General features: G+C 42.1%; 1 protein-coding gene across 3 annotated transcripts in view; it reads right to left on the minus strand.

Moving 5' to 3' along the window:
- Positions 1 to 25,776, minus strand: part of ADCY8 (adenylate cyclase 8) — a 364,716-nt gene that overhangs the window by 204,163 nt on the left and 134,777 nt on the right. For all 3 annotated transcript variants that reach the window (XM_077271241.1, XM_077271242.1, XM_077271243.1), the window contains exon 4: positions 17,251 to 17,362. In XM_077271241.1, coding sequence (XP_077127356.1) covers positions 17,251 to 17,362 — 112 coding nt within the window. The remainder of the gene's footprint in view (positions 1 to 17,250; positions 17,363 to 25,776) is intronic.

A 25,776-nucleotide genomic window follows, 5' to 3' on the forward strand; every position in this document is an offset into this window, starting at 1 on the left:
GCATTAGATAATCCAAAAGGCATGACAAGGTTTTCAAACAGACCCTCGGACATTAGAAACGCCATTTTCCACTCATCACCCTTCCGGATGCACATCAAATTGTAAGCCCCTCTAAGATCAAGTTTAGAAAAACCCTGGCCCCCAGAAGCTGAGTATTTATAGATAGGGGATGGGTGGAAGTGGGTTGGTATTTTTAACCGTGATCTTGTTTAGTTCTCAGAAATCAAGGCAAGGAATGGAGACCCCCATCTTTCTTTTTAACAAAGAAAAATCCAGCAACGACAGGGGAGGAGGAAGGATGGATATGACCCTTCTGTAAACTTTCGTTAATATATTCTTTCATGGCCCGACAAATTGTAAAGGCGAGCTTTTGGAGCTAGGAATAAGATCAATAGCACAATCATAGGGACGATGGGGAGGTAGTAGCTCCGCCTCTTTTTCCAAGAACACAACTCCAAAGTACTTCAGGTACCCCGGAAGACCCTCCGAACTAGCGGATCATATTTGTAAATTTTTTAGACATTTCTTAGCACAGTTGGAGCTCCATTTCACAATCTCCTTCAGACACCAATCAATAACTAGTTTGTGAGCCAGTAACCATGGAAACGGCAGTAGCAATCCAGCAGGTAAATTATCCAACACAAAACAGCAGATGGATTCAGAGTGGAGTGCCCCCACTTGGAGAGTGAAATCCACCGTTGCACTATTGACCAAATTGTGAGCTAACGGTGTCTTGTCAAGGGAAATGATTTGAATGGGTCTTTCTAATCTAACTGTCCCCAACCCTAACTTCAGAACCAATCCTGAATCAATAAAGTTAGCAGCAGACCCACAGTCAATGAACTCCAATGTTGATAACACCTGGTTCTCGAAGGAAAACATCGCATGTATCAGAACGAAGTACAAGGTCAGGCAACAGATCAAGCATATCAACCTCAAGGCACAGGGAGCCCAAACCTCACAAGATGAATGTACGCCTGGCATACCTCCCAACTTTTGAAGATGGGAAAGAGGGACAAAGTTTAGGCCACGCCTCTGACCACACCCATTCATAACTAGCCACACCCATATCCACGTCCCAACCACACCCATTTAGCACTGCTGATCACACTGTTTCATAAAGAATAATTATAAACAAAAAAATATGGCCACACAGTGCTCCATACTGTATAATGGCCACACATGATGCTCCATACTGTATAATGGCCACACATGATGCTCCATACTGTATAATGGCCACACAGTGCTCCATACTGTATAATGGCCACACATGATGCTCCATACTGTATAATGGCCCCACATGATGCTCCATCTACTATATAATTGTCTAAGGGTCACTTCCGTCTGTCCTTCTGTCTGTAACGGTTATTCGTTCGCTGATTGGTCTCGCCAGCTGCCTGTCATGGCTGCCGCGACCAATCAGCGATGCGCACAGTCCGGAAGAAAATGGCAGCTCCTTACTCCCCGCACTCACTACCCGACGCCCGCATACACCCCTCCGCTCACCGCTCACACAGGGTTAATGCCGGCGGTTACGGACCGCGTTATGCCGCGGGTAACGCACTCCGTTACCGCTGCTACTAACCCTGTGTCACCAAGTTTTTTACTATTGACACAACCTATGCAGCGCCAATAGTAAAAACATCTAATGTTAAAAATAATTAAAAAAAAGAAAAAATGATTATATACTCACCTACGCCGCCTTTCCCGCTCCTCGCGATGCAACCGCCACGTTCCGTTGGCACGGATGGTCTGGCAGGTCCGTGACGTCACGGTCATGTGACCGCGACGCCATCACAGGCCCTGCGCGGCTGCGCGAGCAGGCTGGGACCGGAAGCTGCCGCCTGTACCTCGCACAGGCGACAGAACTACAAGTATGGTGAGTATGTTAGAACTACAAGGGGCCCACGGATTGGAAGGTGAGTATGTTTATTTTTTATTTTTTAACCTGTGACATACGTGGCTAGGCAATATACTATGTGGCGGGGCAATATACTAAGTGGCTCTGTGCTGTATACTACATCGCTGGGCAATATACTGCATGGCTCTGTGCTGTATGCTACAATGCTACATCGCTGTGCAATATACTGCGTGACTCTGTGCTGTATGCTACGTCACTGGGCAATATACTACGTGGCTGGGCAATATACTACATGGCTGGGCAATATACTATGTCGCTGGGCAATATACTACGTCACTGGGCAATATACTACGTGGCTGGGCAATATAATACGTCACTGGGCAATATACTACGTGGCTGGGCAATATACTACATGGCTGGGCAATATACTACGTGGCTGGGCAATATACTACGTGGCTGGCCAATATACTACGTAACTGGGCAATATACTACGTCACTGGGCAATATACTACGTCGCTGGGCAATATACTATGTGGCTGGGCAATATACTACATCACTGGGCAATATACTACGTGGCTCTGTGCTGTATACTATGTCACTGGGCAATATACTACGTCACTGGGCAATATACTACATGTCTGACCAATATACTATGTGGACTGTGCAATATACTACGTGGACATGCATATTCTAGAATACCCGATGCGTTAGAATCGGGCCACCATCTAGTACTGTATAATGGCCCCACATGATGCTCCATACTGTATAATGGCCACACATGATGCTCCATACTGTATAATGGCCCCACATGATGCTCCATACTGTACAATGGCCCAACATGATGCTCCATACTGTATATTGGCTGCACATGATGCTCCATACTGTATAATGGCCACATATGATGCTCCATACTGTATAATGACCACACATGATGCTCCATACTGTATAATGGCCCCACATGATGCTCCATACTGTACAATGGCCCCACATGATGCTCCATACTGTATATTGGCTGCACATGATGCTCCATACTGTATAATGGCCACACATGATGCTCCATACTGTATAATGACCACACATGATGCTCCATACTGTATATTGGCCGCACATGATACTTTGTACTGTATAATGGCCACACATAGCTAGTCCTACACACGCAGCTGCACTCCGTACACACGCGCTCCGCTCCATACACCTTGTACACACGCGGCTCCGCTCCGTACACCTCGTACACACACGCGCTTCGCTCCGTACACCTCGTACACACACGGCTCTGCTCCGTACACCTCGTACACACATGCGCTCCGCTTCGTACACCTCGTACACACACGGCTCCGCTCCATACACCTCGTACACACACGCGCTCCGCTCCGTACACCTCGTACACACACGGCTCCGCTCCATACACCTCGTACACACACGCGCTCCGCTATGTTATGATCTGGTGACCTTGGAGCCGCATGAAAACTTTCTCTGGAGTCGGTGGAACCTGTACTGACCGCAAATCCTGAACTAACACCGCAACTAGAAGTAGCCGTGGGGTGTGCCTAACAAACCCTAGACACCTCGACACAGCCGGAGGACTAAATACCCCTATAGATGGAAATAGGAATGCTATCTTGCCTCAGAACAGACCCCCAAAGGATAGGCAGCCCCCCACGAATAATGACTGTGAGTAGGAGAAGAATAGACACACGCAGGTAGAAAACACGATTTAGCAAAAGAGGCCACTCTAGCTAAATAGGAAAGGATAGGACAGATTACTAAGCGGTCAGTATTAAAACCCTTCCAAAAATATCCACAGCAGATAATACAAAAAGTTCCACAATCTAACTAAAGACATGGAATGTATATCTGCCACTCCAGAGAATCCAACAAGACTGAGAAAATACTGACACAATCTAAGCTGGACAAGAAAACACAAAGAATAGCACTGAATTGTGAAGCACACAGCATGTGTGCCACAGGAAAAAAAAAACAGACACTTATCTTTGCTGATTTGGCAGAAAGGCAGGAGGAACCAGGCAGAGGTCCAACACCTCCCAACAACAATTGACAACTGGCAAGGACTAATGAATCCTGCACACCTAAATACCCCAGTCAGAACTGCAATCAGCACACACCTGACCAGGACTGCAACCCAGGGACAACTGCATTACCACCTACTACCACCGGAGGGAACCCAAAAGCAGAATTCACAACAGTACCCTCCCCTTGAGGAGGGGTCACCGAACCCTCACCAGCGCCCCCAGGCCGATCAGGACGAGCCAGATGAAAGGCACGGACCAGATCAGCAGCATGGACATCAGAAGCAAAAACCCAAGAATTATCCTCCTGGCCATAACCCTTCCATTTGACAAGGTACTGAAGCCTCCGCCTCGAAAAACGAGAATCCAAAATCTTCTCAACCACACACTCCAACTCCCCATCAACCAAAACAGGGGCCGGAGGATCAACAGAGGGAACAACGGGCACCACATATTTCCGCAATAAAGATCTATGGAAGACATTATGGATAGCAAAAGAGGCCGGAAGCGCCAATCGAAAAGACACCGGATTAATAATCTCAGAAATCCTATAAGGACCAATAAACCGAGGCTTAAACTTAGGGGAAGAGACCTTCATAGGAACATGACGGGAAGACAACCAAACCAAATCCCCAACCCGAAGCCGGGAACCAACACACCGACGACGGTTAGCAAAACGTTGAGCCTCCTCCTGAGACAACACCAAATTGTCCACCACATGAGCCCAAATCTGCTGCAACCTGTCAACCACAGAATTCACACAAGGACAGTCAGAAGGCTCAACCTGCCCAGAAGAAAAACGAGGATGAAAACCAAAATTACAAAAAAAGGCGAAACCAAAGTAGCCGAACTAGCCCGATAATTAAGGGCAAACTCGGCCAATGGCAAAAAGGCCACCCAATCATCCTGATCGGCAGACACAAAGCATCTCAAATAAGTCTCCAAAGTCTGATTAGTTCGCTCGGTCTGGCCATTTGTCTGAGGATGAAATGCAGAAGAAAAAGACAAATCAATGCCCAGCCTAGCACAAAAGGCCTGCCAAAACCTAGAAACAAACTGGGAACCTCTGTCGGACACAATATTCTCCGGAATACCATGCAAACGAACCACATGCTGAAAAAACAACGGAACCAACTCTGAAGAGGAAGGCAATTTAGGCAAAGGCACCAAATGAACCATCTTAGAAAACCGGTCACAAACAACCCAGATAACCGACATCCTCTGGGAAACCGGAAGATCAGAAATAAAATCAATAGAAATATGCGTCCAGGGCCTCTCAGGGACCGGCAATGGCAAAAGTAAGCCACTAGCACGGGAACAACAAGGCTTAGCCCGCTCACAAGTCCCACAGGACTGCACAAAAGAACGCACATCACGTGACAACGAAGGCCACCAAAAAGACCTACCAACCAAATCTCTGGTACCAAAAATACCAGGATGACCAGCCAACACAGAACAGTGAACCTCAGAAATCACTCTACTAGTCCATCTGTCAGGAACAAACAATTTCCCCACAGGACAGCGGTCAGGTCTATCAGCCTGAAATTCCTGAAGAACCTGCAGTAAATCAGGGGAAATGGCAGAAAGGACCACCCCTTCTTTCAGAATGCCGACCGGTTCAAGGACCTCAGGAGAATCAGGCAAAAAACTCCTAGAAAGCGCATCAGCCTTAATATTCTTAGAACCCGGAAGATACGAAACCACGAAATCAAAACGGGAAAAAAAACAAGGACCATCGAGCCTGTCGACTCGAGGTAAATCAAATTCTTATGATCGGTCAGGACCACAATACGGTGCTTAGCTCCCTCAAGCCAATGTCGCCACTCCTCAAATGCCCACTTCATAGCCAACAACTCCCGATTGCCGACATCATAATTGCGTTCAGCAGGCGAAAACTTGCGGGAGAAGAAGGCACACGGTTTCATCAAAGAACCAACAGAATCCCTCTGAGACAAAACGGCCCCTGCCCCAATCTCAGAAGCATCAATCTCAACCTGAAACGGAAGAGAAACATCTGGTTGGCGCAACACCGGAGCAGAAGTAAATCGGCGTTTAAGCTCCTGAAAGGCAGAGACAGCCACAGAGGACCAATTCGCCACATCAGCGCCTTTTTTCATCAAATCAGTCAAGGGTTTAACCACGCTGGAGAAGTTAGCAATGAACCGGCGATAAAAATTTGCAAAACCCAAAAATTTCTGAAGGCTCTTCACGGATGTGGGTTGAATCCAATCATGAATGGCCTGAACCTTAACCGGATCCATCTCCATAGATGAGGGAGAAAAAATAAAGCCCAAAAAAGAAACCTTCTGCACCCCAAAGAGACACTTAAACCCCTTCACAAACAAAGCATTGTCACGAAGGATCTGAAATACCATCCTGACCTGTTCCACATGAGACTTCCAATCATCAGAAAAAATCAAAATATCGTCCAAATATACAATCAAGAATTTATCAAGATAATTCCGGAAGATATCATGCATGACAGATTGAAAAACAGATGGAGCGTTAGTGAGCCCGAATGGCATCACAAGGTATTCAAAATAGCCTTCGGGTGTATTAAACGCAGTTTTCCATTCATCACCCTGCTTAATACGAACAAGATTATATGCCCCCCGAAGGTCAATCTTCGTAAACCAACTAGCCCCCTTAATCCTAGCAAACAAATCGGAAAGCAGAGGTAAACGGTATTGAAACTTGACCGTGATCTTATTCAAGAGGCGATAATCAATACAAGGTCTTAAGGAGCCATCCTTCTTAGCAACAAAAAAAAAAACCTGCTCCCAACGGTGAAGAAGATGGCCGAATATGCCCTTTCTCCAAAGACTCCTTAACATAACTCCGCATGGCGGTATGTTCAGGCACAGACAGGTTGAAAAGTCGGCCCTTAGGAAACTTAGTGCCTGGAATCAAGTCAATAGCACAATCACAGTCCCGGTGCGGTGGAAGGGAACTGGACTTGGGCTAATCGAATACATCCTGAAAATCAGACAAAAACTCTGGAATTTCAGAAGAGGAAGAAGAGGAGATTGACATCAAAGGAACATCATTATGAACCCCCTGACATCCCCAACTAGTCACAGACATAGATTTCCAATCCAACACAGGATTATGTACCTGCAACCACGGGAAACCCAGCACGATATCATGCAAATTATGCAACACCAGAAATCGACAATTTTAACCTGCTGAATGGAATCACCGGAGGATCGCGGTCTCAAAGCAAAAAAACAGTTTACAATTGTTTTTAAAACCCCAAAATTTGGATCTATCACCAAAAAACAAATCAGGAGTAGGAATCTTCGGCTCTAAAGCAGGAGTCTGAACAATATAATCAGAAATACCCTGTACCCTAGCAGCAAGCTGGTCTACACGAGAAGCTAATTCCTGAACATCCATGCTGGCACAAGACTCCTCAGCCTCCCATAAATATAGAGGGAAGAAAAGACAAAACAGACTACAGAAAAAAAAATGGCTCAACACCTTTCTTCCCTTCTTCTGAGATGCATTTAACTCATTATGGGCCAGTTGCACTGTTATGATCCGGTGACCTTGTAGCCGCATGAAACTTTCTCTGGAGTCGGTGGAACCTGTACTGACCAGAAATCCTGAACTAACACCGAAACTAGAAGTAGCCGTGGGGTGTGCCTAACAACCCTAGACACCTCGACACAGCCGGAGGACTAAATACCCCTATAGATGGAAATAGGAATGCTATCTTGCCTCAGAGCAGACCCCCAAAGCATAGGCAGCCCCCCACGAATAATGACTGTGAGAAGGAGAAGATTAGACACACGCAGGTAGAAAACAGGATTTAGCAAAAGAGGCCACTCTAGCTAAATAGGAAAGGATAGGACAGATTACTAAGCGGTCAGTATTAAAACCCTTCCAAAAATATCCACAGCAGATAATACAAAAAGTTCCACAATCTAACTAAAGACATGGAATGTATATCTGCCACTCCAGAGAATCCAACAAGACTGAGAAAATACTGACACAATCTAAGCTGGACAAGAAAACACAAAGAATAGCACTGAATTGTGAAGCACACAGCATGTGTGCCACAGGAAGACAAAAAACAGACACTTATCTTTGCTGATTTGGCAGAAAGGCAGGAGGAACGAGGCAGAGGTCCAACACCTCCCAACAACAATTGACAACTGGCAAGGACTAATGAATCCTGCACACCTAAATACCCCAGTCAGAACTGCAATCAGCAGACACACCTGACCAGGACTGCAACCCAGGGACAACTGCATTACCACCTACTACCACCGGAGGGAACCCAAAAGCAGAATTCACAACACCGCTCCGTACGCCTCGTACACACACGGCTCCGCTCCATACACCTCGTGCACACACGCGCTCCGCTCCGTACACCTCGTACACACACGCGCTCCGTTCCGTACACCTCGTACACACACGCGCTCCGCTCCGTACACCTCGTACACACACGCGCTCCGCTCCGTACACCTCGTACACACACGCGCTCTGTTCCATACACCTCGTACACACACGCGCTCCGCTCCGTACACCTCATACACACACGGCTCCGCTACATCCACACTGTACACCTCATGACCCCACACACGGCAGCTTACCTCATCCAGCAGGCACCATAGCAAGTTGGCAACAGCACAGAGCCGAGTCCTGCAATCCACGAGGTCCCGATCATGTGACCCCCTGACTCCTCCCCCCTGTGACCTCATCACAGGTCCTGTGGCCATGAAGCAGCCAATATGTGGTGTGCTGTGCTCAGGCAGCTCTGCGGGTGCAGGGAAGAGGCTGACCGCAGTGACAGCCTGATATTGCAGCAGACCTCCCAACCACTGCGGGACAACTAATGTCCCACCCGGGATCGCGGGGCTGACTGTCAAAATCAGGACAGTCCTGCTGTATCCGGGACGGTTGGGAGGTATGCGTCTGGTAGTGGTCTGGGAGAAGCTGCTTGGTTAAGTAGGCATCGTCATTACCCAGGATAGTGAACACCTGAGACAGCCGATGCCTCCCAGTCACAGATTGGCTAGTTGAACAGTCAATCAACACACCAACAGCTCAGCATGCCCCTGAACCAGACCGGATGGTCATGCTGTCAATCAAAGTACTGACAGCTTCAGCACAGCCCTGTACCAGATTGGACGGCAGAGCTGTCAGTAACTGCATCCCAGACACCCTGAGGGGTGGGACCATGACAGATAGATAATAGATAGATACGATCGATCTAGGGCAGGAGGAAGAGGGTTGTGGTCCCCAACTGGGTAGGAGCACTAGGATGCCCCTCGTGCCCTCCAGTTGTGACTTTGCTCTTCTATCCCCTCTTACTTTACTGAGCATTGCAGAAGGATACAAACAGGCAAAGAAGTGGTTAAGAATGATAATAGATTGCTGTTAAAATTCACTCTAGAAATATAATATATTTTCAATATGCATGAAATCAACCAAATTCTAAATTCCCTTTATGGCCTTTTGGAATTTGGAAAGTTAAAACATGAAGGCAGTAAAAGAAGATAGAAGAAACAATCATGTAAATTCATGTCACGGTAAATGATTGGCTTATCTGAATGTCATTGTTTCCTACGCCAAGATTCCAATTAGCTGCAAATGTGGTAGTTAAACCAGACAGAGATGAAGCCCAGTGATTGAGACATTGATTTTGCCTCCTAGAAGTTCTTCTTTCATTCCTTAAGGTCAGATGATAATCTGTGTTCTATGGCTTTTGTGTGCAAAACACTATTTGCAGATTTTGCTGGGCGCTAGATGAGACCTATTCTATGGAGGGATCTGGTGAACATTAATAACTTGGACAGGACTTCATAACGGGTGTTGTCATCAGGGCTGGATTGCGACTGCTGTGTCTGTAACTTCTCTAGATATACCTCACAACTTTGAAAGTTAGGAAAGAAGGACCCAGATTGCACTACGCGAAGCGCGCCATGTCAAAATTTATTTTACGTTAAGCTGCCCACGTCCCTAACTTTGCCCCATCCTTTACGAGTAACAAAACATAAATCTTGCTCCTAGTGAAAACATTAGTGGTCCCATACAGTATGATACCCTTTTCATCGCCCTCACAGTGCCCACACATATAGTGTGATTCCCACAGTCGCCCCACACAAGTATTATTCCCTCACAGTGCCTCCCACACATTATGATTCCCCAGCATTGCTCACACACAGTGTGAGTCCTAGAGCGGCCCCATACACACAGTATGATGCCCCCACACACACAGTATGGTGCCCCCACAGTACATTCCCCCCTACATAGAATGATGCTTCCCAAAAGAGGCCCCACACAAAGTATAACCCCATAGTGCTGTCCACACAATTCTATGCCCCAATAGTGTGTCCAAATAAAGTATGAATTCTACATAGAGTCACCCTCACAGTATGATGCCCCCACAGTCTACTTCACCCATGAAATTATGTTTCCCATAGTGCCCCCACACTGTATAACCCCACAGTGCCACCCACACAATATGAAGCACCCACAGCTCCCCTAAAAAGTATGATGAGGCTGGAGTCCTTTACACAGTTAATGATGACCCCATAGCCTACCTCCTACACATTTCAATGCCCCCACACAGTATAATGCAGCCAGTGTCTATTGCGCATTACAATGCCCTATAATACACCACATATAATATGATGCCCCCATAATCCTCCCCACACACACAGTATGATGCAGGCAGTGTATATCACACATTATAATGTCTCTCACCACCCCACACACAGTATGATATCCACATAACCCCCCCCCACAGTATAATGCCCCCACACAGTATGATGCAGCCAGTGTCTATCACACATTATAATGCTCCATAATACACCACACACAGTATGATATCCACATAACCCCCCACAGTATAATGCCCCCACACAGTATGATGCAGCCAGTGTCTATCTCACATTATAATGCTCCATAATACACCACACACAGTATGATGTTCCCATATTCCCCCTACACAGTATGATGCCCCACACAGTATGATCCAGCCAGTGTATATCACACATTATAATTCCCCTCACCAACACACACAGTATGATGTCCACATAACCCCCCCCCACAGTATAATGTGCCCACACAGTATGATGGAGCCAGTGCCTATCACACATTGTAATTAGAGATGGACGAACCCGAACACTAAAGCTCGGTGTATGTACCAAACACCTACTGTTCAGGCACGGACACCGAACACAGACTTGACCAGTAAGTACATGTTAGTGTTCGGGTTCGGCTGCCTGAACACTGAATGTTTATTGAACTGTCATGTTCATGACAGCGCGGCAAACACTGCTTCTGAAGGTTGGGAACATAATTACCGCCGGTCAGACAGCCGTGGTTCCAACGCTGTCCAATGGCAGCGTGAGCCCGCAGCTGTGATTGGAAGTATAAAGTTTACCTCTGGTCACTGGTGTTGACTGATGGGACTACTGCTCCCATCAGCCAATGCCTGCTGCCGCTAATAAGAGTGAGAGCAGGTGCGACTGATGGAAGTATTCATTAGCTGGAGCTGTAAACAAAAAATAATAATAAAAAAAAAACAACCTGGGTTCCCATGTATTTTTGATAACCAGCCAGGCAAAACTAACAGCTGCCGACTGCAACCCTCAGCTGTCAGCTTTACTAAGGTTGGTTATCAAGAATAGAGGGGTCCCACTGCTGTTTTTTAAATTATTTAAATAAATAATAAAAAAAAAACCGGAGTGGGCCCCCCCATATTTGACAACCAGCCTTGCTAAAGCAGACAGCTGGGGGCTGGTATTCTCAGGCTGGTAAGGGGCCATGGATATTGCCCCCCCAGCCTAAAAATAGCAGCCCGATTTGATATACTATAGATAGTGCCATTCACCTCTCACAATTCACATATTTTTTTTCTCTCAAAGGCAAAAGTGGAAACATCTTACCTAAAATTAACTTTGCACACCTTTCATTTACATGACACTAACAGTCTTATATGAATATCATGACTATATGTAAGCAAAACCCACTTTTGTATATGGGCTTTACAATTTTACTAATAGTAGCTCTCTAAGATTCGGCACTAGCAGTTTGTGGCTCCAGTTAACAAATATTCCTATTTTGGAGTGCTGCTTTATTTGTGCCAACAATCCTGTTTAAGCCCCTAAGCATATGACTGTATATACCTTAAGACATAATATATGGCTTGAAATAAAACATATTTTCATGTGATATAATAAAGCAACAAGTTATATTAAATAAGTTGTCTCGTCACGTACTACTTCACAACCTTTATTTTTTTATAACAATTCTGTTATTGTATGTGATAAAGATGATTGTACTGATATTTTAAAACAGGGCTCTCCAGTTTTTTTTAGGATGGTTTCCTGCATCGGTGTCTTGGGGATACAGGTAGGTTGAAGTAGGGACATACCGATACCCCGACTTCTCATGACACAGGACAGCTCCCCGAATTCAGGAACGTCCTGCTGGATCTGGGACGGTGGGAGGTAAGACCACAGCTACAGCCCTGGGACAAACAGCTCTGAAAGTCCCATACCTCACGGTACAATTCGTGTCCCAGACTGCAGGACAACGTCTAGACTTTCAGACATATAATAGACAATATTATGGGAAAACAGTGAGCGTTTGGTGGTCGTGTGTAGAGGACATTGTGAAGTTTTAGCTACATTCTGAACCTATGGTAAATCATATTATTCATTAAGTCAATTGATTTGTTTCAGTTTCCGCGATCTTTTGAGTCTTCATCAGATATACGGTAAAACCTAAGAACATAAAAGGCAGCCAGTACAGGCCGATCACGTTATCAGTGATGACTGTCTGCCTCGATGTCCTGCTCAAGGAGGACATAATATCATTTGCTCTATTTTTAAATGTATTTGTGGCTTCACAAAAAAAAAAAAAGGATTTAGTACAGTGGAAAAAAATATGTTTCAGGGTCCAGTAAAGTGCAGGTATAATGAATAAAAAATGTAATAAAATGATGATGTGGCAATATACACTGTATGCCTGCTACAGTAACGAGGGAAGAAGAAGGAAAGAGAGAACAAGAAAGAGAAAGAAAGAGAGTGAGAATAAAAGAGAAAGAAAGAAACAGAGAAGAAAATATGTATTTGACGTAGCAGTCTGCTTGAGTATAAGGTTTTAATACAGACCTATATGTACCAATGGTTACATACCAAACCAAGGAGGCAGGGAAAAGGAAGGAAAGAAGAAAGAAAGATGGAAAGAGCCTGAAAGAAAGGGATTGAAGGACAGAGAGAATAAAGAAAATTAAGAAAGAAGGTAGGAAAGAAAGAAAAAGAAAGAGATGGATGGAAAGAAAGTAAGGAGGCAAGAGAAACAAAGAAAGAAATAAAGAAGGAAGGGAAGAAAGAAAGAAAGAAAGAAAGAAAGAAAGAAAGAAAGAAAGAAAGAAAGAAAGAAAGAAAGAAAGAAAGAAAGAAAGAAAGAGAGAAAAGCCTGAAAGAAAGAGAAGAAAGAAAGAAAGAAAGAAAGAAAGAAAGAAAGAAAGAAAGAAAGAAAGAAAGAAAGAGAGAACAAAGAAAATTAAGAAAGAAGGTAGGAAAGAAAGAAAAAGATGGAAGGAAAGAAAGTAATGAGACAAGAGAAAGAAGGAAAGAAAGAAAGAAAGAAAGAAAGAAAGAAAGAAAGAAAGAAAGAAAGAAAGAAAGAAAGAAAGAAAGATTGAAGGAAAGAGAAAAAGGAAAGAAAAAAGAGAGAACAAAGAAAATTAAGAAAGAAGTTAGGAAAGAAAGAAAAAAGAGAAGGAAGGAAAGAAAGTAAGGAGGCAAGAGAAACAAAGAAAGAAATAAAGAAGGAAGGGAAGAAAGAAAGAAAGAAAGAAAGAAAGAAAGAAAAAAAGAAAGAGAGAAAAGCCTGAAAGAAAGAGAAGAAAGAAAGAAAGAAAGAAAGAAAGAAAGAAAGAAAGAAAGAAAGAAAGAAAGAAAGAAAGAAAGAAAGAAAGAGAGAACAAAGAAAATTAAGAAAGAAGGTAGGAAAGAAAGAAAAAGATGGAAGGAAAGAAAGTAATGAGACAAGAGAAAGAAGGAAAGAAAGAAAGAAAGATTGAAGGAAAGAGAAAAAGGAAAGAAAAAAGAGAACAAAGAAAATTAAGAAAGAAGTTAGGAAAGGAAGAAAAAAGAGAAGGAAGGAAAGAAAGTAAGGAGGCAAGAGAAACAAAGAAAGAAAGAAAGAAAGAAAGAAAGAAAAGAGGAAAGGAAAGAGAAAGAAAGGAGAGAACAAAAGAAGTACAACGAAAAAATACAGGTAAGAGAAAAAAGAAAAGTGAGAAAGAAACCAGAAGGAGAGGAATGAATGGGATTGCTCAGATGCATCTAGAATAAAGGAATGTCTTCGTTTTGCAGGCACTCCGCTTCAGTGCACAGCTTCAGCGCAGAGTAATAGATTCCCATGGCTACAGACTACAAACAACTCCGTGTAGTCTGCGTTCTATTCATACACCTGATAGTTTAGTAAGAAGAAGGGAGCATGACTCCAGTATTAACGTTTCATTCATGACGAGTCAAAGAAAATCCTCTAGTCACATCCAGAGCTGCATTTAAAAAGCTACTGGTTACTGTTCACACTGTACAGTCAGTGATGAGAAAAATCGAGCCTATTATAAGTCTTGTTCAGTCACCTAAACTCCAGCAATTTACTGCGCCCTAAAAAAGCAGAATTATGAATACAGCTGGGGATGTGGCTACAGCAAAGCGACTATGGTCCTGAAGGCCTCCAATCACATCCACACAGCTACTCCTCACTAGAAATGATATTAATGTTTTTATTCAGAGAAATTATTCACCTCCTTCATTGCATCACACATGAATCCGACTCTCCATTATCGCTAATGACAAGATTTGACATACAAACCACTGGGAAACGATATTCATCCCCTACTGTGTCAGCACGCAATGCAGAATCCTGCTGATCCCTCCGTCAGGGAGAAGGATGAAAAAAGCACAGCGGCGTCAAATGTCCGTGTCACACAACAAGTCAGTCACTTGTTAATGAATGAACTTCATGTCTACAGTGACACCGAGCAGAAGCTTCCGTGACTCAGTATCAGTGACACCGGGCAATAACCTGACAACCGCTGTACAGCCAAGGAGCTTACCGGGAACCCAATACCATGTCTGTGCCTATTCACCACTGCAATCATCGGCCAGGGGCATGTATATTTCATAAAGGTGGTGTAAAGTTAAAGAGCTAGTCAAAAAGGCCACAATAACGTGTCTCCAGAACTACATGATAGTCACATTACACTCACAAATATAATCATGACTCAGCTAGACTGCAGAGTATTGTGGAGGGAACAAAGATATAGTTTGTTCATACAAGTAACTTCCTATGTACAAGAATATAATTACTATAAAACTGCCCCTATGTACAATAATATACTGTAACTACTATAATACTGCTCCTATGTACAAGAATATAACTACTATAATACTGCTCCTATGTACAAGAATATAACTACTATAATACTGCCCCTATGTACAAGAATATAACTACTATAATACTGCCCCTATGTACAAGCATATAACTACTATAATACTGCTCCTATATACAAGAATATAACTACTATAATACTGCCCCTATGTACAAGAATATAACTACTATAATACTGCCCCTGTGTACAAGAATATAACTACTATAATACTGTCCCCTATGTACAGGAATATAGCTACTATAATACTGCTCCTATGTAGAAGAATATAACTACTATAATACTGCTCCCTATGTACAAGAATATAACTACTACAATACTGCTCCTATGTACAAGAATATAACTACTATAATACTGCTCCTATGTACAAGAATATAACTACTATAATACTGCCCCTATGTACAAGAATATAACTACTATAATACTGCTCCTATGTACAAGAATATATCTACTATAATACTGCTCCTATGTACAAGAATATAACTACTATAATACTGCCCCTATGTACAAGAATATATCTACTATAATACTGCTCCTATGTACAAGAATATAACTACTACAATACTGCTCCTATGTACAAGAATATAACTACTATAATACTGCTCCCTATGTACAAGAGTATAACTACTATAATACTGCTCCCTATGTACAAGAATATAACTACTACAATACTGCTCCTATGTACAAGAATATAACTACTACAATACTGCTCCTATGTACAAGAATATAACTACTATAATACTGCCCCTATGTACAAGAATATAACTACTATAATACTGCTCCTATGTACAAGAATATATCTACTATAATACTGCTCCTATGTACAAGAATATAACTACTACAATACTGCTCCTATGTACAAGAATATAACTACTATAATACTGCTCCCTATGTACAAGAATATAACTACTATAATACTGCTCCCTATGTACAAGAATATAACTACTACAATACTGCTCCTATGTACAAGAATATAACTACTACAATACTGCTCCTATGTACAAGAATATAACTACTATAATACTGCCCCTATGTACAAGAATATAACTAGTATAATACTGCTCCTATGTACAAGAATATAACTACTATAATACTGCTCCTATGTACAAGAATATAACTACTATAATACTGCTCCTATATACAAGAATATAACTACTATAATACTGCTCCTATGTACAAGAATATAACTACTATAATACTGCTCCTATGTACAAGAATATAACTACTATAATACTGCTCCTATGTACAAGAATATAACTACTATAATACTGCTCCTATATACAAGAATATAACTACTATAATACTGCCCCTATGTACAAGAATAGAACTACTATAATACTGCCCCTATGTACAAGAATATAACTACTATAATACTGCCCCTATGTACAAGAATATAACTACTATAATACTGTCCCTATGTACAAGAATATAACTACTATAATACTGCCCCTATGTACAAGAATATAACTACTATAATACTGCCCCTATGTACAAGAATATAACTACTATAATACTGCCCCTATGTACAAGAATATAACTACTATAATACTGCCCCTATGTACAAGAATATAACTACTATAATACTGCCCCTATGTACAAGAATATAACTACTATAATACTGCCCCTATGTACAAGAATATAACTACTATAATACTGCCCTCCTATGTACAAGAATATAACTACTATAATACTGCTCCTATGTACAAGAATAGAACTACTATAATACTGCCCCTATGTACAAGAATATAACTACTATAATACTGCTCCCCATGGATACAAATATGGACATGGATAAGTAGGAGACATTTGGATTGAAATTGTATCTACTGAATGTCCACTTTAGCCATTCTTCTTATGGTCACATATTCTTTTAGTCACAAAATCCCATCACGATGATCTCTCTATGAGTGGAAACAGCGTATTCTATAACTCACATGTGCTAGGCGATCAAACCTCGCAAAGAGTTCATTTAACATTCGGACTAGTTCTTGTGCTGATAAGGTGGTGGACAGGTTGGTGAATCCTTTCACATCTGCAAAAAGAATGCTGCAAAGAAAAGAGATGAAGAGATACAATATCAAAAACAATTAGCAAATACAAGTGATGCATTATTATCAACCTGCAGTATGAGGAAATGATTCCTAGAAAATATTAATTGTTGAACTGTTCCTCTACAGAGAATATACAGTATAAGCAATATACATATTTTCCTGACATTTGTCACAGGTGAGGATGTTACCTTTAGTGGCCATTCAACCCCATTTGTGTCAACTTCTGTGCATGTTATCAGGCCAAAATCACCAGGGTATGTGAACTTTTGATCAGGATTATTTGGATATTTTGGGTTGTCATTATGATTTAAAAGAGAAAACACAGTAGTCTGACAATAAATGGCTTCACCCAACCACTAACCATGAGTGGAGAAGAAGTTTTGGTGTTATCATTCATATTCTCAGAAAAAAAAGGCCAAGAAAACAAAAATTCTGCCGGGGTATGTACATTTTTGAGCACAACTGTAAGGTGCCTTAGAACCATTTAAGAGCTATAATTGAATTCATAAATATTCAAGAAGCAAGCAGCTAAGCTCTATCAGTGGTGGACCATCCAGGTCCTTGGATAACAACCTTTCTGATACATACCATATATGATAATTAAATAGGTTGAAAAAAAGACCCCGGTCCATCAAGTTCAACCTTTCTCCACCCATTGTACATTTTGTCACTAATTTTACTATAACCCACATTATTATGTGTAATGAGGAATTTGTCCAGCCCTTTTTCAAAAGCTGCTATAGTGTCGGCCATTACTACCTGTTGTGGTTGGCATTCTGCAGTCTGACTGCTCTAACTGTAAAGAATCCTTTACACTTCGCCTTTCTTCCACCTGTAATGAGTGCATGAGTGCCCCCTGGTCCTTACTAGTATGGTCTTTGGAATGAACAAGTCCTTTGCATTGACCACACATATATTTATACATGTAAATGAGATCTCCTCCGAGGCGTCTTTTTGCTAAGCTAATGAAGCACAACTTTTCCAACTTTTCATCATACGAGAGGTCTTCCATCCCGTGTAATAATGTAATTGCCCACCTTTGAACTGACTCTAATTTCTGAATATCCATTTTTAAATGTGGAGCCCAAAACTGGATCCCGTATTTTAGATGTGGCCTCACCAAGGATTTATACAGAGGAAACAATAAGTTATGATGGTGGACAATAAGTTCGGATTGCGGACAATACGTTATACATACATTATGCGTTATATACAGTGATACATATTCCACAGCTCTGCTGCCTTTTGACAGGCACTTTGATATTTACACATTTGGGAACCGCTATGGGAACCATAATATCAAATGCTACTGCTTATGTTAATGAGACAATCCCTTTAAAGCTCCTACAGTGATGGTCACCCACGCTACTGAAAGGCAAATTTTCCATAGTTATGGAGTGGTACTAACACCATTTTTGACAGGCATTTTGGTCACTTGTATTATTTGGGAACCGCTATGGGTACCCTAATCACAGACATTCATGCATTATAAGAAAACCTTTTTAAAGGTAGCACAGAAGCAGAAACTAATTTTTTAAAGGCTTTTGTGACTAGATAGGAAATAATGTTAGCTTTTTCTGCCTTCAGCTCGAATATAGCCTTTATTTAGTTATCTGAGAATTGCTATAGGAACTGCTTTTTTGCCATTAGTTTTGCCTACTTCAGATGAACCAGATATATATAGGAGACAGTAACTTGTCTTTACAGGATGACTCAGACATTTGTTTCTACTGGGAATTTATTTTTGGGGATATTTTTAAACTTTGCCGAGCAGAATATAATGTGTATAAGAGAAGTGACAGTTAAATAATACGTAAAGTGTAGAGCTATAAAAACGTAATCTAGGCTATCATGCGCCGTTCTTTTATTTAGATTCATTTTTCTCCTTGAATTTACTATTAAAAAAAAGATTCATATGAATGAAAATGACGTAAATGACATCACATTACTACTGGATTATAAGAGTAGGGCTGTGAATTGCAGCAATGTACTGTGAACAGACAATAGCGCGCTGTAGTCTCCAATTTACAAGTTGCCACTCGCAAGACTATGAAAACCAATAAAGGTGATGATTTTGGCGGTCCATAATCCAGCTCAACAGGCCATGTATGTACACTGTAGGCAAATACCAATCTCTGTTTATAGACCAATTGTTTTGGGGGTGTAAGATAACCCATAAATAACTCCTGCATATTCTCATTTTCACATGGGAATGACCTTTCTGATACAGTGGTGACAAGGTTTTGGTACATGGTACCTATAAGGGTTGAGTTGACAATCGTCTCTTGAAAACCTACTACCTGTACCCTGTCCATGGTCCTACAATTGCAGGTTGTCCACTTGTAGGGAAACTTTTTTATTTATTTTTTTTATTTTTTTACTTAAATGTCGGCATTTTGACCTAAAATAATTTTTGCATTTTGGGTTCATTAAAAAATATTGCACCATTTTGTTTTTGTGAATTTTCAGTTAACCCATCCTACAACCTGCAATAGACAGTGTAACAAAGAGGCTATAGATGGCAAATGGGAAAAAATGTTGCATGAAAGTGGATTACAAAAATTATTTGTAGACAATAACATACGCATTTAAGTAAAAAAAAAACTTGTTCCCAAAGGTGAAAAACCCATATTAAGGAGTATCCAAAGAAAATAGATTAATAGCCTATACCTTGTCCGATAGATTAGGTGTTCCACTGCTAGGGCCAAGACTCATGTAAAAGAGAGCCAGAAAAGGAAGAGATGGCCATGATCCTCTACGGGTATTCACAGGAAATGTCAGGAATATTTTTCTGTAGTAGTCCCAACAATGGGACCCTCAATCAAATGGGTGACTATACGGTAGATTCCTAAACCCAAGCAGGTAGAAGCAAAATAATGAGGAGATCAGGGCTTGCTGTAAAGTCAGAGCTGCTCTCTCAACTATTAGTGGTGCAATTTTTCCATTGCAGTTCAATTGTGGTACCCATTAAAAAGAATTAACATGGTTATTCCCAACACTTTCTAATCAATAGGGTCAGACCACTGGGAGTCATTACACACATGTGTGATCTATTTCACATGTTTATTTCTGTTAATGTTGATGATTATGGCTTACAGCCAATGAAAACCCAGAAGTCATTATCTCAGTAACTTAGAATAATTAACAAGAAACACCAGCAAAGATTTCCAAAGTGTTTACAAAGGTCCCCTAAGGTACCTTCACACTAAACGATATCGCTAGTGATCCGTGACGTTGCAGCGTCCTGGATAGCGATATCGTTGAGTTTGACACGCAGCAGCGATCAGGATCCTGCTGTGATATCGCTGGTCGTTGATTAAAGTTCAGAACTTTATTTGGTCATCAGATCGCCGTGTATCGTCGTGTTTGACAGCAAAGGCAACAATACCAGCGATATTTTACAATGGTAACCAGGGTAAATATCGGGTTACTAAGCGCAGGGCCGCGCTTAGTAACCCGATGTTTACCCTGGTTACCAGTGTAAAATGTAAAAAAACAAACAGTACATACTCACCTTCGAGTCCCCCGGCGTCCGCTTCCTGCACTGACTGAGCGCCGGCCGTAAAGTGAAAGCACAGCACAGCGGTGACGTCACCGCTCTGCTGTTAGGGCCGGCACTCAGTCAGTGCAGGAAGCGGACGCCGGGGGACGCGAAGGTGAGTATGTAGTGTTTGTTTTTTTACATTTTAGGCTACTTTCACACTAGCGTCGGGAACAACCCGTCGCTGCGCGTCGGGCCGACGTTCCCGACGCTAGTGTGGTCTCCGCCGCACAACGGGGGCAGCGGATGCATATTTCCCACGCATCCGCTGCCCCATTGTGATGTGCGGGGAAGTGCGGGGAGGTGGGGGCGGAGTTCCGACTGCGCATGCGCGGTCGGAAAAAGCGGACCGTCGGGAGCAAAAAACGTTACATGTAACGTTTTTTTCTCCCGACGGACCGCTACCATACGCCCAAACGCCGCCAAACGCATTCACCGTTTGGAAATGCGTCGCAAATGCGTCGCAAATGCGTCGCTAATGTTACTCTATGACGAAACAACGTATCCAGCAAAAACTTTTGCTGGATGCGGCGTTTCGCAAAAACGACGCATTTGCGACGTATTGCAGTTAACGCTAGTGTGAAAGTAGCCTTACACTGGTAACCAGGGTAAACATCGGGTTACTAAGTGCGGCCCTGCGCTTAGCAACCCGACGTTTACCCTGGTTACCCGGGGACCTCGGCATCGTTGGTCGCTGGAGAGCTGTCTGTGTGACAGCTCTCCAGCGATCAAACAGCGACGCTGCAGCGATCGGCATCGTTGTCTGTATCGCTGCAGCGTCGCTTAGTGTGACGGTACCTTTAGTCTGTTTCAGTAGCTCCACAATCATGGGGAAGACTGCTGACCTGACAGATGTCCATAAGGCGTCACTGACACACTCCACAAGGAGGGTAAGCCACAGAAGATCATTGCTAGAGAAGCTGGCTGCTCACAGAGTGCTGTATCCAAGCATATTAATGGAAAGTTTAGTGGAAGGAAAAAGTGTGGTAGAAAAAGGTGCACAAGAAACCGGGATAACCGCAGCCTTGAAAGGATTATTAAGAAAAGGTCATTCAAAAATTTGGGAGAGATTCACAAGGAGCGGACTGCTGCTGGAGTTATTGCTTCAAGAGCCACCACACACAGACGTATCCAGGACATGGGCTACAAGGGTCGCATTCCTTGTGTCAGCCACTCATAGCCAATAGACAACACCAGAAGCGTCTTACCTGGGCCAAGGAGAAAAAGAACTGGACTGTTGCTCAGTGATCCAAGGTGTTGTTTTCAGATGAAAGTAAATTTTGCATTTTATTTGGAAATCAAGGTCCCAGAGTCTGGAGGAAGAGTGGAGAGGCCACAATCCAAGCTGCTGGAGGTCTAGTGTGAAGTCTCCACAATCAGTGATGGTTTGGGGAGCCATGTCATCTGCTGGTGTAGGTCCACTGTGTTTTATCAAGGCCAAAGTCAGTGCAGCCGTCTACCAGGAAATGTTAGAGCTCTTCATGCTTCCATCTGTCAACAAGCTTTTTGGAGATGGAAATTTCATTCTCCAGCAGGACTTGGCCCCTGTCCACACTGCCAAAAGTACCAATACCTGGTGTACAAACAACAGTATCACTGTGCTTGATTGGCAGCAAATTTGCTTGACCTTAACCCCATAGAGAATCTGTAGAGTATTGTCAAGAGGAAGATGAGAGACACCAGACCCAACAATGCAGACGAGCTGAAGGCTCCTATCAAAGCAACCTGGGCTTCCATAACCCCTCAGCAGTGCCACAGACTGATCGCCTCCATGCCACGCCGCATTGATGCAGTAATTGATACAAAAGGAGCCTGACCAAGTATTGAGTGCATTTACTGAACATACATTCAGTAGGCCAACATTTCAGATTTTAAAATCTATGACTATAATAATAATGACTATATAATATATGAGTTTCAATTTTTGTATTGAAGAACTGAAATAAATTAACTTTTGGTGATATTCTAATTTTGTGAGAAGCACCTGTACATGTCATAAGTGATAACTTTCTATAATGAGAATTACCCGTTAAGTCCAGCATTTCAAATAGATAGATGCATAGAAAGAAAGCGAGAGGGAGAGAAAGAGATAGATATGGAAGACAAAAAAGTGGTGCAGCACCAGCAACAGTAAAAATGGAAAATGGGTGCAAAGTCCTCCAGGCAAAACCAAACCTTAATAATATCCAAAATAGAGGAAGCACTCCAAGGTCAAACTAATGAATCATTTATTGATCCATTAAGATGAGTGATGACATTACAATGGGTCAATAAACAATTCATTTTTTTGACCTCCAGAAAGATAGATTGAAACAAAAATAAAAAAAAGCAAGGCAACACCAACCCATTCTGTTTCTGGATGGACCAAGGCACCTAAGAATTACCAACCTCAAATAATCATAGAATGCTAGAATGTTAGAGTTGGAAGGGACCTCTGGGGTCATCGTGTCCAACCCCCTGATCAATGCAGGAGTCACTAAACCATCTCAGACAGATGTCTGTCCAGCCTCTGTTTGGAGATTTCCATTGAAGGAGAACTCACTACCTCTCGTAGCAGCAAGATTCCACTCATTGATCACCCTCACTGTCAAAAAGTTTTTCTAATATCTAATCTGTATATTCTCCCTTTCAGTTTCATTCCATTACTTTTCATGAGAATAATGATGATCCTTCTACACTGTGAAAACCCTTCAGATATTTGTAGACCCCTATTAAGTCTCCTCTTAGCCTTCTTTTCTGCAAGCTAAACATTCCCAGATCCTTTAACCATTTGTCATATAACATACTTTGCAGTCCGCTCACCATCCATCCTGGTAGCTCTTCTCTGAACTTGTTCCAGTTTTCCAATGTCTTTTTTAAAATGTGGTGCCCAGAACTGGACCCAGTATTCCAGATGAGGCCAAGGAGGAGTAGATGGGGATAATTACTTCATGTGATCTAGACTCTATGCTTCTCTTAATACATCCTAGAATTGTATTTGCCTTTTTTGCTGCTGCATCACACTGTTGACTCATGTGCAGTCTGTGATCTATTAGTATTCCCAAGTCTTTTTCACACGTGCTGTTGCTTATTTGTATTCCCCCCATTCTGTAGATGTAATTTTCGTTTTTTCTTGCCCAGATGTAGAGTCTTGCATTTCTCCTTGTTAAATACCATTATATTAGCCGCTGCCCATTGTTCAAGCTTATCTAGATCCTCAGTAAAGTAATATAAATTGAGGCTTCTTACAATATATTTTTGGAGAGCTGCGCTTAAACAGATAAATAGATAAGGGAATCAATTTGATGCAAATTGAACTAGAATAGAATTTTTAGGAAATTTGAACAATTTGCAATTCCTTTTCTGTGAATCATCTCAAATGTCTGCCTCTATTTTGCACATTGTGTTGGCTAAAGAAGAATCAAATGACCTCCGTCAGGCTTCCACATAATGCCTTAAAGCTTTCATATCACATGGTATAGCACTGCCAATTAGGAGGAGCTATCGTAGTCTGTATAAAAGCAAAGGCCGGGAATGTGGCAGCCATTTTGTGGTGAATCTGGATAGTGAAAAGACGTCACAACTCACAACTTAGCAACAGAGATAGGGAAAAAAATTCATACAACACGGAAAAAACTGTATAGTGTCTGACAGCACAGCAGTGAATATTAGTATTTGAGGGGAAGAGAATAGTTTTGTATGCATTTTTAAGGGCAATTGGAGGTTGTGGAGTGCTTTCGATTTGCAACAAGTAAAATTTCCTGGGAAAATTTGTCAGATCTGGTACATTCAAGTGTCAAAAGATTGGCTCATCTCTAATAGATGGATAGATATGAGATAGATTGATAGATAATAAATAGATAATAAACAGAACAGAGGTAGCTAGATGATAGAAAGATAAATAGATGATAGATAGACAATAGATAAATGATAGATAGATAAATAGATAATAGATAGATAATAAATAGATAGATACTAGATTCATAGTTAAAAGATAGATAATAGATAGATAATAATAGATAGATAATAGATAGTTAATAAATAGATAGATATTTACATAGATCACAATGTAATGTGGGTGATTTTACTAACAAGGTGTTGTACGGTCAGATATACGGTAGTTAATGTATTCAGGCAGAGACGCCACATGTAGAGGTTTGTGCAGCCACAACCATTACTGTAGTTAAGGAGGTAGAGTCCGTGCACATCCGACATTGATCTATAGATTATGGTAATTGCTGCACTAAGTCCAATAAAGAATAATTTCAGCTTCAATGAAGCCAATGCATTCGTCACTCTCCTGGACTCTGATGAGATTTATATTCTGCTGTCAATATACAACCCCAATTCCTGAAAAAGTTGGGACACTGTATAAAACGTAACATTCACAGCAGAACCTAGAACAGATCAAAGTTGAAAGTTGGACTTTTTTCAATTTTACATAAAAAATTACCGCATTAGAAATTCCTAACTGATTTGGAATTTGGAGATCATCGCGAGTTGCTCATTTTTGGATTTGTTGAGTGAAGAGAAAAGTTAAGAACGGACTGGAGATGGTTCACATTAAAAGTGCTCCAGTAATATATTTTTTTTAGCTACCCCAAAACATAATAAACAGTAGGTAGGGAAGGTTTTAAAAAATAATAAAAACTTATACTCACCCGTCTTAGTGTCCTGCCGCCACAGCTCCCGGCCCGCTTCCCTTTTTGCTTCGGATTGCCACGTTCTTCAGTCCGGATCTATGTAGTCCTCACATGGTCACATTAGATGCTACCCATTTCAATGATGTACACAATGAAGTCCCACATGGTCACATGCTGTCTAGACAGCACCAGAAGATCCAAAGCCTGGAGTGAGCGAGCAGGAGACCGGACGGGTAGCAGCAGGAC

This window comes from Ranitomeya variabilis, chromosome 6 (genome assembly GCF_051348905.1).
Source record: "Ranitomeya variabilis isolate aRanVar5 chromosome 6, aRanVar5.hap1, whole genome shotgun sequence".
NCBI lineage: Eukaryota > Metazoa > Chordata > Amphibia > Anura > Dendrobatidae > Ranitomeya > Ranitomeya variabilis.